Genomic DNA, 15853 nt, shown 5'->3' with positions numbered 1-15853 from the left:
CTGAGCCAAGGAGATAAGTAATTATACAACCTTCAGAAAACATCTGAAGGCAGCCCTCTTTAGGGAAGTTTTTATAAATATTGTTATTCTTATCAGTGCTTCCCTCCTGGGGTACTTAGGGGCACGCAGTACCGGCGCCGGTTTTCCCCTAGAAGAAAAGCACCGGTTAAAAATGTGGCATTTACTGTAACCATTTCATGGTGAGTCCCGGCACCCCTCTTTTTCTAGAAGCACAGATTTTTATTTTTATCATCATTTTATTATCATCATGCATGGAATAGGACGTCCCTATTTTCACTGGATAAATGTTGGGGCGCGTCTGTACGCAACTTGATCTGCAAACACACACAAACAAACAAACAAACAAACACCCCCCCCAAAAAAACTCCCAACTTTTTAATTAAAAAAACTACATTTCCCAGCAGGCTTCGGTCCCGCCGCGCAGGCGCAGAGAGGCGGCGCGGGAGGGGTTCAGAGCAGCTGGCGAGCAGCCGCCCGGCCTTCCTTCGTCTGCTTTCCTCTGGGTCTCTATCTCTCTCTCCCTCCAAGCCCATTGTCCAGCCGAGCTGCCCGCGGGGTCTCCTCTGATTGGCTGCGGCGGGCGTCGCTCGGGCGCCCCCTCCCCTGCCTGCCTCCCTCGCGCCCTCCCCGGCGGACCAGCCCTCTCTGCGCTGTTGCAACCTGGGCGCATCTGCCGCGCTCGCTCCTGCTGGATGCGGAGGGCGCCGCTGCCGCTGCCGCCGCCGCCGCCTCTGCTGCATGGGGGAAGCGCCGCCCGCGCGGCATTGTTCCCCCCTCGGCCAAGAGCCCCCCCGCCGCCGCCCCCCCCGGGCAAGATGATGAAGTTTCGCTTCCGCCGCCAGGGCCACGACCCCCAGCGGGAGAAGATCAAGCAGGACCTCTTCGCCTTCAACAAGGTAGAGACCCGAAAGACCCCCCCACCCCACCCACGACCGACCGCCCGGGGTGCCTGGCCAGGGCTCCCCCCTCCCTTCCCCCGAAATGGGGCTGGGGTCCGCCTCGCTCGCCCCACAACTTTTGCAAGCGGTCTCGGCCCTCTCCTGAAATGGGGTGGTGGTCCTCATCTCCCTGGGCTCAAATGACTTCAATCTCTTTATTTTTTCCCCCCTGGGTGGGGGTCCTCCCTGCCTCTTGGAAAAAGAAGCAGCGAGAGGAAGAACTGGGGGGTGTTTTTAGGGGTGTTTTTTGGGTGGAGGTCAGTTCTGTTGGTCACAGCTAGGTGTTTGGGAAACACCCCCCCTCTCAAAAAAACAAACCCCGAGAGTCTTTGGTGGTGCACATCAGTTTGGGGCGTCTTTCGGAAGAGGGGCTGTGTATTTGTGACCCACTTTTGTTGGTCACAGCTTGGTGTTTGGGAAACAGCCCCCCCAAACAATAACCGCAAGAGAGGCTTTGGTGGTGCACATCAGTTTGGGGCGTCTTTTGGAAGAGGGGCTGTGTATTTGTGACCCACTTTTGGGGGAGGGGAGAGAGATTTCCTCCAGGGAAGTAGCAATATTGGGGTGAGGGGCCAGCCCAACAAGCCATCCTTTGAAAATGGGGAGTGGGTGCCCGGTTTAGCTACCCCGCTTTTTGAAAGGGAGTGTTTGGGGCAGGCTGGTTGCTAGCTAACTTAAGAGTGGGCTGTGGGTTTGCACCATCCCTCACTTGGAGAGGAAAGACAGAGAGAGAGAAATGTATGAATGGAAACAGCTGCACCCCCCTTATGCCTCCCCCCCCAATAATCTCATTTGCATCTGGATTAGGTGCTCTTGTAAGACAATGGAGTTTCTCCCTTCGAAGTGCAAACAGTTCCCAAAAGTAAGGACCAGGGTGGATATCAGTGTTTGGGGGGTTTTTTGGGTGCGTGTTATGTGAAAAGAAGAGTCAGGTCAAAGAAGAAAGAATGGATGAGACACTTTGGTGGAGGAAATTTGGCTCTCCTTGGCGTGGAAGGAATTTCCAGAGGGGTCTCCCCTTTGGTGCAATTCGGGAACACCCAACAAAGACTCCGGATGGCACCTTGCAATTGTTTTGTGTGAGCACAGATTTCCTTTCCTCCCACGCTCACCCCAGCAAAGATTAGGGTGCCTCTTCTTCCTCCTCCTCCTCCTCCTCCTTCGAATGGGAGGAGTTGGCCAAAGAATGGATCTGCTTCTTTTTCCTTTTAAATACTATTTATTTACTTCATGTTGCAAATACCACCATCCTTGCTTCAGCAGAGCTCCGGGAGTGTGATGTTGAGTTCGTATAGGAGAGAATGGTGTGTGTGTGTGTGTTTGTAGACTTGGCAGGAGTTATTCGCCGCACTGCTGGGTTGCATTTCATGCAAAATATCCCCTCCCTCCCACTGCACCCCACCACCCCTTCTCTCCTAGTCCCTAAAGATTGGTCTGGGATGAGAGAGGATTAAAAACAAAATCTTATTTCTGCCTCTCTCTCCTCTTCCCCTCCCTCCTCCCTTTTTTTTACTTTGCAGACCTAAATGATGCTTAATGCTTTGTAAACGGCTCCCTGCCTTTTCACCACCATTTGTCCTGCCCTCTGATTTTGGTCGAGGGAGAAACGGGGGGGGGGGGGTTGGATTTGCTCTCTCCCTCCCCCCTTTGAGATGCTATGGGGTTTCTCCCTTCCCCTCCCCTTGGCACCTGCAGTAACACACACAAACCCTTTAACATCTTCCTTATACAAGGATGGAAGCAATAAAACTCTTGCAAGGATAGTTCGTTGCAGTTCTGGGAAGCCAAACTTCCAAAAAGAATTAAGGTTCTTTTTGCAGTAAGTCTGCTGAAAAGCCCTTTGTGCGTGTGTGTGTCTTGTGGGTTTTAAAAAGCAGAATCTTTCCTCCTATTTAAATTACTTTCTCTCTCTCCCTCCCAACATCCTAATTCCTCCTTCGACTCTTTAAGTAAGACATCCATTGTATCTTGGAAGTTCACATTTTGAACTGTGTAGCCCTGGTTTCAGTGCTAAATACGCAGGAAGTGTGAAGAAACTGTACTCTGCTACCCTAGCTTTCCTGGAATTTCGACTTTTAATTTTGCACACCGCTCAGCTTTGTATGTGACACATGAGTTGTGCTTTTAAAGGAAATTTTACAGAATGTTTCATTATTATTATTATTATTATTAGTAGTAGTAGTAGTAGTAGTAGTAGTAGTAGTAGTAGTAAAACCATTGGATTTTTGTTACATTAAAGTGGATTTTTAAAACCCCCAAATAAATAAGAAGTAACAATTGCTTCTGATTGCAGGGATGGGGGGCTCCACGCCCCTCCAGATGTTGGGCCTCTCATTCCCATCACCAGCCCTGATCGCTAGCCGTGCTGGCAGAGGCTGATGGGAGTTGTAGTCCAACAATACTGGGAGGGCCAAGTGTCCGCTTCCCCCGACTTAAGGGCCGGGGAGAGGAAAATGCTGTTCTCAATTTTATCTGCAAGCTGCCTTGACTTCCTGTCAGGGTAGGGATATAAATAAATATATGATAATAATTAGATCATCTGGGAATCATGGATCTCCCAGCGGTTTTGCCTGGGGTGCTTGCCCACCTGCTCCCCTGTGGCATAAATATTTGCATGCTCACTTGCAAATACCACCTGTAAGACTTGGGAACAAGCAGAGGTCACACAGGCCCATCTCTTTAATAAATGCTAAATTATTCCCAGGCCTGCTAGCTTATAGGTATCAATAATTACGCCAAACGACCTTGATAAAGGCCAAGTTGGTTTTATAAGACAGAGGTCTGCTGCACTCCTCATCGGGCGACTTCTCAATATTCTTTATTGGGTCCAACTTCGTTCAGAACCAATGACCGTTCTAGCTTTAGATGCTGTCAAGGCATTTGATCGCCTTAAGTGGCAATACCTCTTTACTGTTCATTTGGTATAAGTTAATCCTGCAGTATTCATTCATTCATTCAAGATCCTGCGGTCTTCCTTTCTTTTCGCCATATTCCAAAAAGCCATATCTAGGCCGGGGTGTCCATTTCCGGTGGGTTTTATTACCTAGTTGCGCAGGAAACCGCCTTATCTCATTTATTTGTTTAGTAAATTTCATTCTGGGGTCGGAACTAAGCACTTTCCCCCCTGATCATTTTATCCTCACGACAACCCTGTGAGGTAGGTTAGGCTGAGAGCGAGTGACCGGCCCCTGAGGTCACCTAGTGAGTTTGATGTCTGAGTGGAGATTTGAACCCAGGTCTTCTGGGCCCTAGTCCAGCACTTTCACCGTAGCAGCAGCACCCCTGGCTCTCTCTGTATCAAGCCGCCATGGCCCGCACTGGCTGGCAACAGCTCCTGCAGGCGATTTAGGCAGGTCTTTATTATAATTTAAAAACTTCTTTATTGATACTTATTCACAAAAATACATGCCCACTACAAAGTATCTTTTTGTAATAAAGTGAAAACAGCTACTTAGTCTAAAAAAGAGATAGAGAAATTAGGTCAGAAAAGATAAGAAAAAGGAGAGACTGGAGAAAGACGGAGAACAAAGTGGGAGAAAACTAAAGAAATATAGAAAGAATAAAAGGACTTCTGGCTCTCTGTCCTGCATCTACATATAATATTCATTCCTTAAAATCCAAGCATTCTGTCTTCTATAAACCATTATTTTTTCAGCCTTCAAATCCCGATATTACCTGGATGAACTTGAATGAACTTAGGTGGGGCCGGAAAGGTGTTGAGAATCAAACCCGGGATCTCTGGCAGTTGCTGTAGTGCAGGAGTCAGCAAACTTTTTCAGTAGGGGACCGGTCCACTGTCCCTCAGACCTTGTGGGGGGCTGGACTATATTTTGGAAAAGAAAAAAAAAGAACAACAAATTCCTATGCCCCACAAATAATCCAGAGATACATTTTAAATAAAAGCACACATTCTACTCATGTAAAAACACCAGGCAGGCCCCACAAATAACTCAGAGATGCATTTTAAATAAAAGCACACATTCTACTCATGTAGAAACACACTGATTCCTGGACCGTCTGCGGGCCGGATTGAGAAGGCGATTGGGCCGGATCCGGCCCCCGGGCCTTAGTTTGCCTACCCATGCTCTAGTCTAGCGCCACTGAGCTAGAGCAGTGGTTCGTTTACTTGCCTGAACTCTCAACTGGGCAACAAAGAGGTCAAACCTCACAGTTCTTCTGCTTCACATCTCGTCTGTTTCCAAGGGGAGGCTTTCGTCCCTCAATCCTTGATTTACAGTCTGTCTTTATCTTCCTTCTTTTGGTCTTCTTTGTTGTGCAGGCTTGATGAGCCTGCTGGCTGCCTCTGCTTGACTGTTTCAGTGCCTGAGTTAGGAGCGGGGGAGAATTTAGCTTAACTGCGTCAAGCTGGTATCCCAGGCACATCAATGTGCTTATGCTCTCTAGGTAAATATCTCGCAATCTCTTCTACCTTTGTGTCTACTTCTGTGTTCTGCCCCCCTGTATTTGCAGAGGATTTCGGAGCAGAGAAAGGCAGAGGGATATTAACCGTTTCAGGTTAACACTGAGTGCTGCATTTTCCTTGGGAAATTTCTTCTCTTATCTCCTCTTTCCCCACCCCCCAATTCCCCCCTAAATTTCCTGATTTAGGGATGTGATGATAAGATTTCTCCCTTCTTGCATGAGGAAGAAACTGGGCATATTCCTGAAATGATTTTGCACCTGGGCTAGAAAATGCAAATGCGCTGGGAATTTTTTATCTTGCCCTTCCTCCACAGGGTTTATGAGGGCATGCCCAGTTCTCTTCTCCCTTCATTTATGCTCGCAGTAACCTCCTGCAAGATAGGGTAATCTAGACAGTGGCTGGCCCATAGTTGCCTGACGATCTTCATAGCTGCGTGAGAATTCGAACCCAAGTCTCCCCAGTCCTAGTCTGACCACTGCATGCCACCACTGATAAGCTGTGTGGCTTGACCATTTCTTGCAAGGGAAGAATAAGTCCGTGATAAGTCCCTCTCTGATCATGCTATATTAATAATAATAATAATAATAATTAATAATAATAATGCCAAATGATTTCTCTTGTTTAAGGCCTCTACTCTTCTGTCTCTAACATAGCCTTGGATGTAAGAATTTAGAAGGCAAAGCGATGGCAAAATCTCCAACCCAAGAAATGTTTCACCTGTTAAATGCACAAGAATCAAACTGTTTTATTTTTTAAAAGGTGGCAGGCAAACCCTACTTTTCTGTAGGTCTCTGAATCCTCCTGCATTTTTCTCTCTTTCTGTTTTGAATTTTGGCAAGGGAGGCAAAGCTTATTTAATTTGGACAGGCCTCCTGACTGGTCCCACGGGGAGGGGGCTTCTTCTTTGGCATAAACATCTGTGTGGCGAGGAGAGCAGGCAGATGGCCCAGTGATGGAGGACAATGAGCTCTTCTTAATTTGGAGGCTCTGGGGGCCTCTCTGCGCATAAATTTAATCCTGGGTATGTGAGGTGACATGACAGAAGTTCATAAGCGGAGGAGGCAGGGAGATGAAAGTTTTTCTCCCTCTCTCCTAACACCAGAACTCCGGGGGCATCCAAAGCACAGCTGAATGTTGGACGATTTGGGGCAGATAAAAGAGAGCCCTTCTTCATGCAACAGTGCGTCATTAAAACTGTGGAACTCCCTCCCACTTGAGGCAGAGATGGCCACCAACTTGAATGGCTTTAAAAGAGAATTGGACCAATTCAGAGGGCTGTCGAGGGCTGCTGGCCAGGACGGCTATGTTCTGAGCTCCAAATCAGAGGCAGTGTTGCTTCTGAATACCAGTTGCTGGAAACCACAGGAGGGGAGAGTTGCTCTTGCATTTGAATTTTATTTATTTACTATTTTTTATTCATTAGATTTATATACTGCCCTTCGGCACAAGATCTCCGGGTCGTTCACAGGATAAAATACAAGTACAGTGGTACCTCCGGTTGCGGACGGGATCCATTCTGGAGCTTCAGTCGGATCCAAAGGATTCTGCAACCAGAGGTGCCTGTTCTGCACATGGTGCGCTAGAGCGCTGCTGCGCATGCGTGCGGCACGATAGAGCATTACAGTCATACCTTGTGTTGTGTTTGCCTCAGGTTGACTGTTTTCAGGTTGCGTCCCGCGGCGACCCGGAAGTACCTGAAAGGGTTACTTCTGGGTTTCGCCGCTCGCACATGCGCAGACGCTCAAAATGACGTCACACGCATGCGCAGAAGCGGCGAATTGTGACACGCACAGACGCGGGTTGCATTCTGCTCAGGTTGTGAACGGGGCTCTGGAATGTATCCTGTTCGCAACCAGAGGTACCACTGTACTGCGCATGCGCGCGTGGCGAACCCCAGAAATATACTTCTGGGTTTGCTGCGTGCATATCCCAAAGGATACGTAACAAGAGGGTCACGTAAGTAGAGGTACCGCTGTAAATACAGTGGTACCTTGGGTTACATACGCTTCAGGTTACAGACTCCACTAACCCAGAAATAGTACCTTGGGTTAAGAACTTTGCTTCAGGATGAGAACAGAAATCGTGCTCCGGCGGTGCAGCGGCAGTGGGAGGCCCCATTAGCTAAAGTGGTGCTTCAGGTTAAGAACGGACTTTCAGAACGAATTAAGTACTTAACCCGAGGTACCACTGTAGTTAAAAATGAAAGCAACAAAACAATAACCTCTGCTTCTCACAAACACATTTAAAAGGCTGCAGAATATTAACCAGCTGTTTGGCCCCTGGATGCTGGTCCAAATGAGCCATGGGCCTGATCCACACGGCTCTTACGTACTTTAAGACGTTCAGTGTGGATGCAACCAGGAAGGGGTGTCTGCAGACGTGGATCAGGCAACCTTTTTGCTCCAAGGGCCGCATGGAAGCAGTCTGGGGGGCCACACAGCAGTGTGTGTGGCTGGGGTCTACAGTCCCCTTGCCCTGTTCACTCGTGAACACACACACACAAACATACTCTGCACAGACAGAAACACGAATGTGCCCTCCCCATACGCTAACGCCAACCCCCATGCCAACTGCGTTCAGATCAGTAAGAGTAGAAGCTTTAACTTTGCCCTTCTGACAATCCCCATGCAGCCAAGCTTTCTGTGCTGGTGTTGCTCAGCTGTGGAAGACCAGTGACCTTTCCCCAGTTACTGGCTGATCTCCTGGGGTGGGTGGGAGGGGGTGGAGGCTCCCCAGATCCTGGTGGGCTGCACAGAGAGTGCCTGTATGTTGCTCACATGTGGCAGGAAATATTAATTTCGGGAGGTAGGATGGGTTGCGGCTTTTCCAATGTGGGCAGCAATGCTCTCGTGAAGGCATGCTCATCGTGCAATCCTATGCGCGTGTTCATCCGGAAATGGTGATGTCTGCTTCTAGGATGATTTCGAATCTGGGGAGCAGGGAAAAACCGAAGGGCAAAGATTAGGTTTGGGGCACAGGCCGAAGAGGCAGCAGGGGAGAATTGGGCGGGTTCCTTTGGAAAGAACCGAATCTTTGGGTGGGTGAACAGAGTTAAAGGTAAAGGGACCCCTGACCGTTAGGTCAAGTCGTGGCCGACTCTGGGGTTGCGGCGCTCATCTCGCTTTACTGGCCGAGGGAGCCGGCGTACAGCTTCCAGGTCATGTGGCCAGCATGACTGAGCCGCTTCTGGCGAACCAGAGCAGCGCACGGAAATGCCGTTTACCTTCCTGCCGGAGCGGTACCTGTTTGTCTACTTGCACTTTGATGTGCTTTCGAACTGCTAGATTGGCAGGAGCAGGGACCGAGCAACAGGAGCTCACCCCGTCGCGGGGATTTGAGCTTTGAAGGACAAGCTCTGAGTAAAAGTAAAGGTAAAGGGACCCCTGACCATTAGGTCCAGTCGTGGCCGACTCTGGGGTTGCAGCACTCATCTCACTTTACTGGCCGAGGGAGCCAGCGTTTGTCCGCAGACAGCTGGTCATGTGGCCAGTATGACTAAGCCGCTTCTGGCGAACCAGAGCAGTGCATGGAAACGGCGTTTACCTTCCCGCCAGAGTGGTACCTATTTATCTACTTGCACTTTGACGTGCTTTCGAACTGCTAGGTTGGCAGGAAAGCTCTGAGTATAGAGATGGGCAATTCTGTGTTTGCTGATTGTATTTATATTCTGCCTTTTCTCCAAGTTGCTCAGGGTGACGCAGGGGGATCTCTTCCCTTATGTCATCCTCTCAACACCCCTGGAGGTGCGGGTAGCATAAGTTGATCGATGGTGGCTGGTTCAAGGAGTGGAGATCTGAACTCCAATCTTTCCCAGGTCCCAGTCTGACACCTTAACCCAGTGGCTCTCAAACTTTTTTCTCTGGGCTAAGCTTTCAGAATAAAAAATTCTGAAATTTGCACTACATCAAATCTCATACAGTCGTCCCTGGGGTCTCAAACGCCTTGGCTCCTGAACAAATCAACTCCTGGACAATCGAAACCCAGAAGTGAGTCTTCTGGTTTTCGAACGATTTTTGAAAGCCAAACATCATTTGGGGTTTCCATGGCTTCTGATTGGCTGCAGGAGCTTCCTGCAGTCAATCTGAACCCGCAATTTGGTTTCTGAACATTTTGGAAGTCGAACGGACTTCCGGAATGGATTCCGTTCAACTTCCAAGGTACGACTGTATTGGTAAGTAATACACTGGACAACAAAAAGGAACAGGCACCTAGCAGTGCTTCATTTATAATGTAGGACAGAACCAGTTTATAACATGATCATAGCACATCCAGAAGATATAAAACAATGCAGCTACGTAAGAACATGAGTCATTCCCAAGATATAATTATAAATGAGCTGCTTGCCTATGTGCCTTAAGTTTGTGTACAAACTCAACGAGAGGCGTGGGCTTGATTTTGCCAGGTGATCTCATTCCTACAAGGTCTAATTGGAGGCAAACAAACTCTCATCTCATCCACACCGATAAGCTTTTCTCTTTTCTGTTCTTTCATATTTGTCAGAGTTGACAATTGCTGTTCACAACAACATGCCGTGGAGAACTGCAAAAGAAGAGCCAGTGCTCTGGAATATCTAGCCGTATTCTGCAAATTAAAAGAAATGTTTTGATACTGTGGCTCATTTGGTTAGAGCGTGGGGCTGATAATGCCAAGGTTGCAGGTTCGATCCCCGGATGGGACAGCTGCGTATTCTCGCATTGCAGGGGGTTGGACTAGATCAAACTCGGCCCTCCAGCTGTTTTGGGACTACAATTCCCACCATCCTTAGCACATAGGACCAGTGGTCAGGGATGATGGGAATTGTAGTCCCAAAGCATCTGGAGGGTCGAGTTTGGGGGTGCCTGGACTAGATGATTCTTAGGGTCCCTTCCAACTCTGTGACTCTATACTACACTGCACTGCACTGAAATATTTAAATGATTCTTGGATTGTCCCCTAAATCTTCCAGCCACATTGCTATCCTCTTCTGCCACACCAGTGTGGTGTGCCACACCTTTTGAGAACCACTGCTCTAACCACTACACCACTGGAGCGGTTCATGGGGTTTAGGAAGCCAGCGGAGGGACTTGAGAAAGAGGCATCGCCTGTCCTGAGCTGAAATGCACACGAATTCCCCTACCTCCACATCTCTCTGTTGCTGCTTCTCTGATCAAGTTTGGAAGCAACATCCAGACGTTCTTAGGCACCCCGTCTCATTCAGAATTCCCCAGGCTGTGTACTGAGGAAGAATTGGCGGTGCCCTAGGAGAACAAAACTAGTTTAAAGAATGTGTGAGGCCCAAGTGCCCAGACCCAGAAGAGCTTTCCCGAGGTTGCTCTCTTGTTCTGCCCTGATGGATAAATTTCTGGCATCCCACCCTAGCCTTTGGGGTTGAGTGTGTTGTTCAGTTGCTATTGAGGCAGGGATGCAGCAGGGCTACCTGCTGAAATCGGGGCAATAGGTGTCTCCAGCCCATAATTCCGTTTCCTGCAGTGGCCAACCAGATGCTTCCTGCGAAATGCAGTTGAGAGGTAGAATGCCTCTGGTCTTGGAGGTTCCGCTTAGCCAGGGGTCAGCAAACTTTTTCAGCAGGAGGCCGATCCACTGTCCCTCAGACCTTGTGGGGGGCCGGACTAGATTTTTTTTGGGGGGGAATGAACTCATGTAAAAACACTAGGTAGGCCCCACAAATAACCCAGAGATGCATTTTAAATAAAAGGACACATTCTACTCATGTAAAAACACGCTCGTTCCTGGACCTTCCGCGGGTTGGATTTAGAAGGCGATTGGACCAGATCCAGCCATAGTTTGCTTACCCATACGCTTAGCCATCATGGCTAATCAGGGTCTGTGCTGTGGGAAGCTGCCTTGACACTGAGCCAGGCACATTAGTCCATCACTGGCTGGCAGCAACTGACCAGGGTTTCAGGCGGGGAATATTCTGGGGATTTGAACCTGAGACCGCTTGCATTTCCTGCTCCTGAGCTACGGCCCTTTCCCAGACACACCTGCTTAAAGCCACCCAAACCAATGGTCATCGCCATATCCTGTGGCAGGGAGTCCCACAAGCTATGCAGTGGTGCAGCTTCTTCACTTTGGAAACATCTGCCTGTTGATCCCACTGGGAGTCCTTGAGTTTTAGTGTTATATGAGAGGGAGAGAAGCTCTGCAGAATGAGGATATTAAAAAACACACCAGCCCTTTAAAAAGAAGTCTCTCTGGGATAGAGCAAAAACTCTCCTGGTTTTATCGTGAGCCAGGCCTGAACTCCCGACTGGAGAGAATTAAATCAAAGCTAGGGCTAAGTGTGTGTTTGTCTTCTGATGGTAATTAATCCCGGAGATTGTTTCTGGGAGGCAAACTGAAGATTACCTGACGACAACAACAGTCCAAAGAGGCTTTTCTTATTGTAAGTCGCTGTAATTGGGTGCAGTTCCTATAGACACCTTCCCTAATGTGTCTTCTTCCAGGTGTTTAGGTCTCAAGGATATCCGGTGATAAAGTTCACAGGGCTGAATTTTTCAGTGAAACTTTTCTCGGAATGTGTCCTTGGATTTCGATAAGGTCTCTCTCCCTTGCCTGGGGAGGTGTGTGTAGAAACTAGCCTTCTGTACGAAGGGGGGGGGAGGAATTCCTTGTTTTGCCCACTTTTGCCTTTGCCCACTTTAAATTTGCTCAGAAGGAAAGGGGGGGGGGGAGTCAAGCCTAACCTAGAGCGTGATCTCATCTAGCATGTTTGTTTTACTTGCATTTAGTAAACATTTGGTGGATATTTATTTGCAGCCGTCACTCGTTCACGAACTCTGCGAAATGGGGATTCTTTTCCTGCGGAAAAATTAAGTGCTGGGGATTTTGGCGCCTCCTCATCTCTGCAAAGGGGCAACTGATGTGGTTTCTAGCGCTTCTCACCCCATTGCTATTGTCTTTAAAGTTTTTACAAGAGTTCTGATAAAATATATGCGCCGTCGCCCCTGCGATTGCCCAGTCGTGATGACTTCACGACACTTGGTACAACCTGCATGGGTCCTGTATCACGTGCCTCTGTGTATTTCTAAGTTTGCCTGATTCTTGCAGAATAGATGTACTTTGGGGGGGGGGAATGTAGCTGTCTTAATCTGCCCTAGCCCGCTGCTCCCTTCCTTTAAAAATTTGGGAATGAGAGATTCCAAGATGAGATGCTTTAGACTAGGGGTCAGCAAACTTTTTGAGCAGGGGGCCGGTCCACTGTCCCTCAGACCTTGTGAGGGGCCGGACTATAGGGGGGAAATGAACAAATTCCTATGCCCCACAAATAACCCAGAGGTGCATTTTAAATAAAAGGGCACATTCTACTCATGTAAAAACACGCTGATTCCCAGACCGTCTGCGGGCCGGATTTAGAAGGCGATTGGGCTGGATCCGGCCCCTGAGCCTTAGTTTGCCTACCCATGCTTTAGACCAGTAGTGTCCAAACTTTGATTTGATGAAGCGAAGGGCCGTGAGGGCCGATCAAAGTTGTTAACCATTTTTTAGGGTTGAAGTTGTTGAGGGTTTTTTGTTTAGGATTTTAGCCCAGGAAATAAACTGCCACAGGGGCTGGATCAAACCGACCGGCGGGCCGGATTAGGCCCCCCAAACGGACTTTGGACATGCCTGCTTTAGACCCTCAAATGCCACCCTGCTCCGATGGCCTGGCACCCCACCAAGCCTAGGAAAAAAATCTGCGTCCATGTGTCAGATTGCATCTCTGCTCACTTGCTCAGAGAATCTCTCCCGTGTGGCTCTCCTGGTTCTGCTGATTCCTTCCGACTTTGTCTCTTGCAATGTGGAATGTGGAGGCTGATTGGAAAAGGCAAGCGATGTGCTGGCTTGGCCAAGCTCTCTTTCTAGGGCTTTCTGTTTCCGAAACTCCTTTCTCCAGTCCTGTTTGAAAGCCGTGCTGCTGCCTGTTCATTAAAGATGTTGTGCTCAACCTTGTATGTTGTGGTTCAAAGTAGGAGGAACGTCCCTGGCTTATTTTTAAATTTGTGGGGTTTTTCCCCCCTAGCGTTTATGCGTGAATAAACAAAATAAATCAAAGATGAAGGCCATAAAGAAATGTTCAAAATGTTACAGCAGGTCAAAAGCTTCATAAGGTTGGACATTATCATTGAACTTGTTGTTACGAACCCAGGGACGCGGGTGGCGCTGTGGGTTAAAGCCTCAGCGCCTAGGACTTGCTGACCGAAAGGTCGGCAGTTCGAATCCCCGTGGCGGGGTGCGCTCCCGTCGTTCGGTCCCAGCGCCTGCCAATCTAGCAGTTTGAAAGCACCCTCGGGTGCAAGTAGATAAATAGGGACCGCTTACTAGCGGGAAGGTAAATGGCGTTCCGTGTGCTGCGCTGGCTCGCCAGATGCAGCTTGTCACGCTGGCCACGTGACCCGGAAGTGTCTGCGGACAGCGCTGGCTCCCGGCCTATAGAGTGAGATGAGCGCACAACCCTAGAGTCTGGCAAGACTGGCCCGTACGGGCAGGGGTACCTTTACCTTTTACTGTTGTTACGAAACGAAACGCAAAATACCAATTATTCCATAAATCTCTTATGCTAGTTTATATGTATACTTTGGTAATAAGTTAGCTAAGCAATTTTATATTCATTCAGGTGGAGAAGTGTCTCTTCTCTACCTGGTTGGGGAGGGGGTTGCTTTTAATTGGAGATGGCAGGTATTTAACCTGGGACGTACCTCGGAAGTCAAACGGAATCCGTTCCGGAAGTCCCTTTGACTTCCAAAACGTTTGGAAACCCAAGCGCAGCTTCTGATTGGCTACAGAAAGCCCCTGCGGCCAATCGGAAGCCCCGTCGGATGTTCAGCCTCCAAAAATCATTCGGAAACCAGAACACTCACTTCCAGGTTTGCGGCGTCCAGGAGCCAAAACGTTCGAGAACTAAGCCATTCATAAACCAAGGTACGACTGTATTTTAATACATGATCACAGCGGCGAGACTTTTATATGGAAAGATACATCATTATCTACGATGGAGGACTGGTTGTTAAAATTATTGGACTTGGCTGAGATGGTGTTGACGTGTCTAATAAGAGAAAAATCATTGTCAATATTTACTAAAGATTAGAAACTCCTGATAGACTTTTTGTGTGAAAAAGGAAATGAACTTACGATATCTGGATTGGAGGATTGGAGAAGATATTGTTTTATACAAAGTGGAATTGCTGGGTGCTGTAGTGGGAGTGGATGTTTTGAATACTTTTCTATATATACCTGACAGACCAAGAATCAGAAGTCCCCCAACTGTTTTTCTTCTCCCCCCCCCCTTTCCTCCTGTTGGTTTGTGTTTTTATTTAGATTAGTTTTTTTTAATCTTTGATTTAAAAATTGGAATATTTTCTTTACAACTTAAAATTTCTTGGTGGTGGTGGGAGAACCTGGGACCTTCTGAATTCCAAGCAGCTGCTCTTCCCTCGGGCCCCTCCACTTTTGTCCTCAAGAGTGGAAGAGTGGGCATCTGAGACCATGCCGCATATTGAGAACTGATGGAATTGGTGCCCAGTTTTCATCTAAACACGTGTGTGCATTTTGTCCCGGATCTGATGGATTGAAAGATCTGGACAGGTGCTTCTTGGAGGCTTAGAGTGGGCAGCAGGCCAGGCAGAGGGGCACTACATACAAGAAGGGGCAGCACAGATATTGACCTGTGTAATAGCCACCCATGAAGCTTGTGAGTCACCAGCCAAAATGGACTCTTGCCTGTTTTTTAGCTTCGGAGGAGAAGCGGAATCCATTCATTGGTGGTCTCTCGCTTGGGACACTCTCCCCTGGCGAATAATATTAGATTTTCCCACCCTATAGAGCCCTCTCCAGGTGATTTGGATTGTACTAGGGCACCCTATTGGCAAAGGCTGGATTAGTTGGGGGTTTCTTACTGCCTCCGCACCTGCAGTACTGCAGGGTAAAAGCTCACAAAGGCATAGAATATTGGTGGTTGAGAGGCATGCTTGCAACTCTGGCTAGCTGCGTCTGGTCGAGCAGTAGAACAGCAAGAGGCAGGGGCAGTCTATCTGAGCGGTTCGGAGTTTGGAGTCTTCAGCAGCAGGCCTCTCAACAGCCCCTGAAGGAGCACATGGTCATCCCGTTCCAAAACCTGAGTCAGATAGCTCTTTGGAAGGCAAACTGCACTGCCCCCAACAGAGCAGGGTCCCATCCACACTATAGATTTAAAACAGGCATAGGCAAACTCGGCCCTCCAGATGTTTTGGGACTACAACTCCCATCATCCCTTGCTAACAGGACCAGTGGTCAGGGATGATGGGAGTTGTAGTCCCAAAAACATCTGGAGGGCCGAGTTTGCCTATGCCTGATTTAAAACATGTTATTCCTTTTGTTTTTAAAGTAGTAATAGCTTCGCCCAAAGAACCCTGGGAACTGTAGTTTTACCCCTCCCAGTGCTATAATTCCCGGCCCCTTTAACGAACTACAGATCCCAGGGTTCTTTGGGAGAAGCTTTGACAGTTAAAGAAGT

The 15853-nt window shown here is 48.4% G+C and overlaps 1 protein-coding gene across 6 annotated transcripts in view; it reads left to right on the top strand.

The window, feature by feature from the left end:
* The first annotated feature begins 511 nt into the window (after positions 1 to 511).
* The window catches only part of LLGL1 (LLGL scribble cell polarity complex component 1), an 84176-nt gene continuing 68834 nt past the window's right edge, over positions 512 to 15853 (top strand). For 3 of the 6 annotated variants that reach the window (XM_053364177.1, XM_053364176.1, XM_053364174.1), the window contains exon 1: positions 512 to 917. In XM_053364177.1, the coding sequence (XP_053220152.1) occupies positions 714 to 917 (204 nt within the window). In that variant the 5' untranslated portion in view covers positions 512 to 713. Of the gene's footprint in view, positions 918 to 5238; positions 5364 to 15853 lie in introns of all 6 variants that reach the window. The other 3 variants (XM_053364175.1, XM_053364173.1, XM_053364178.1) reach the window with 2 other exon arrangements.

The sequence above is a fragment of the Podarcis raffonei genome, chromosome 14 (assembly GCF_027172205.1).
Source record: "Podarcis raffonei isolate rPodRaf1 chromosome 14, rPodRaf1.pri, whole genome shotgun sequence".
In the NCBI taxonomy this organism is placed as follows: domain Eukaryota; kingdom Metazoa; phylum Chordata; class Lepidosauria; order Squamata; family Lacertidae; genus Podarcis; species Podarcis raffonei.
This window is presented reverse-complemented; position numbering and strand designations above follow the sequence as displayed.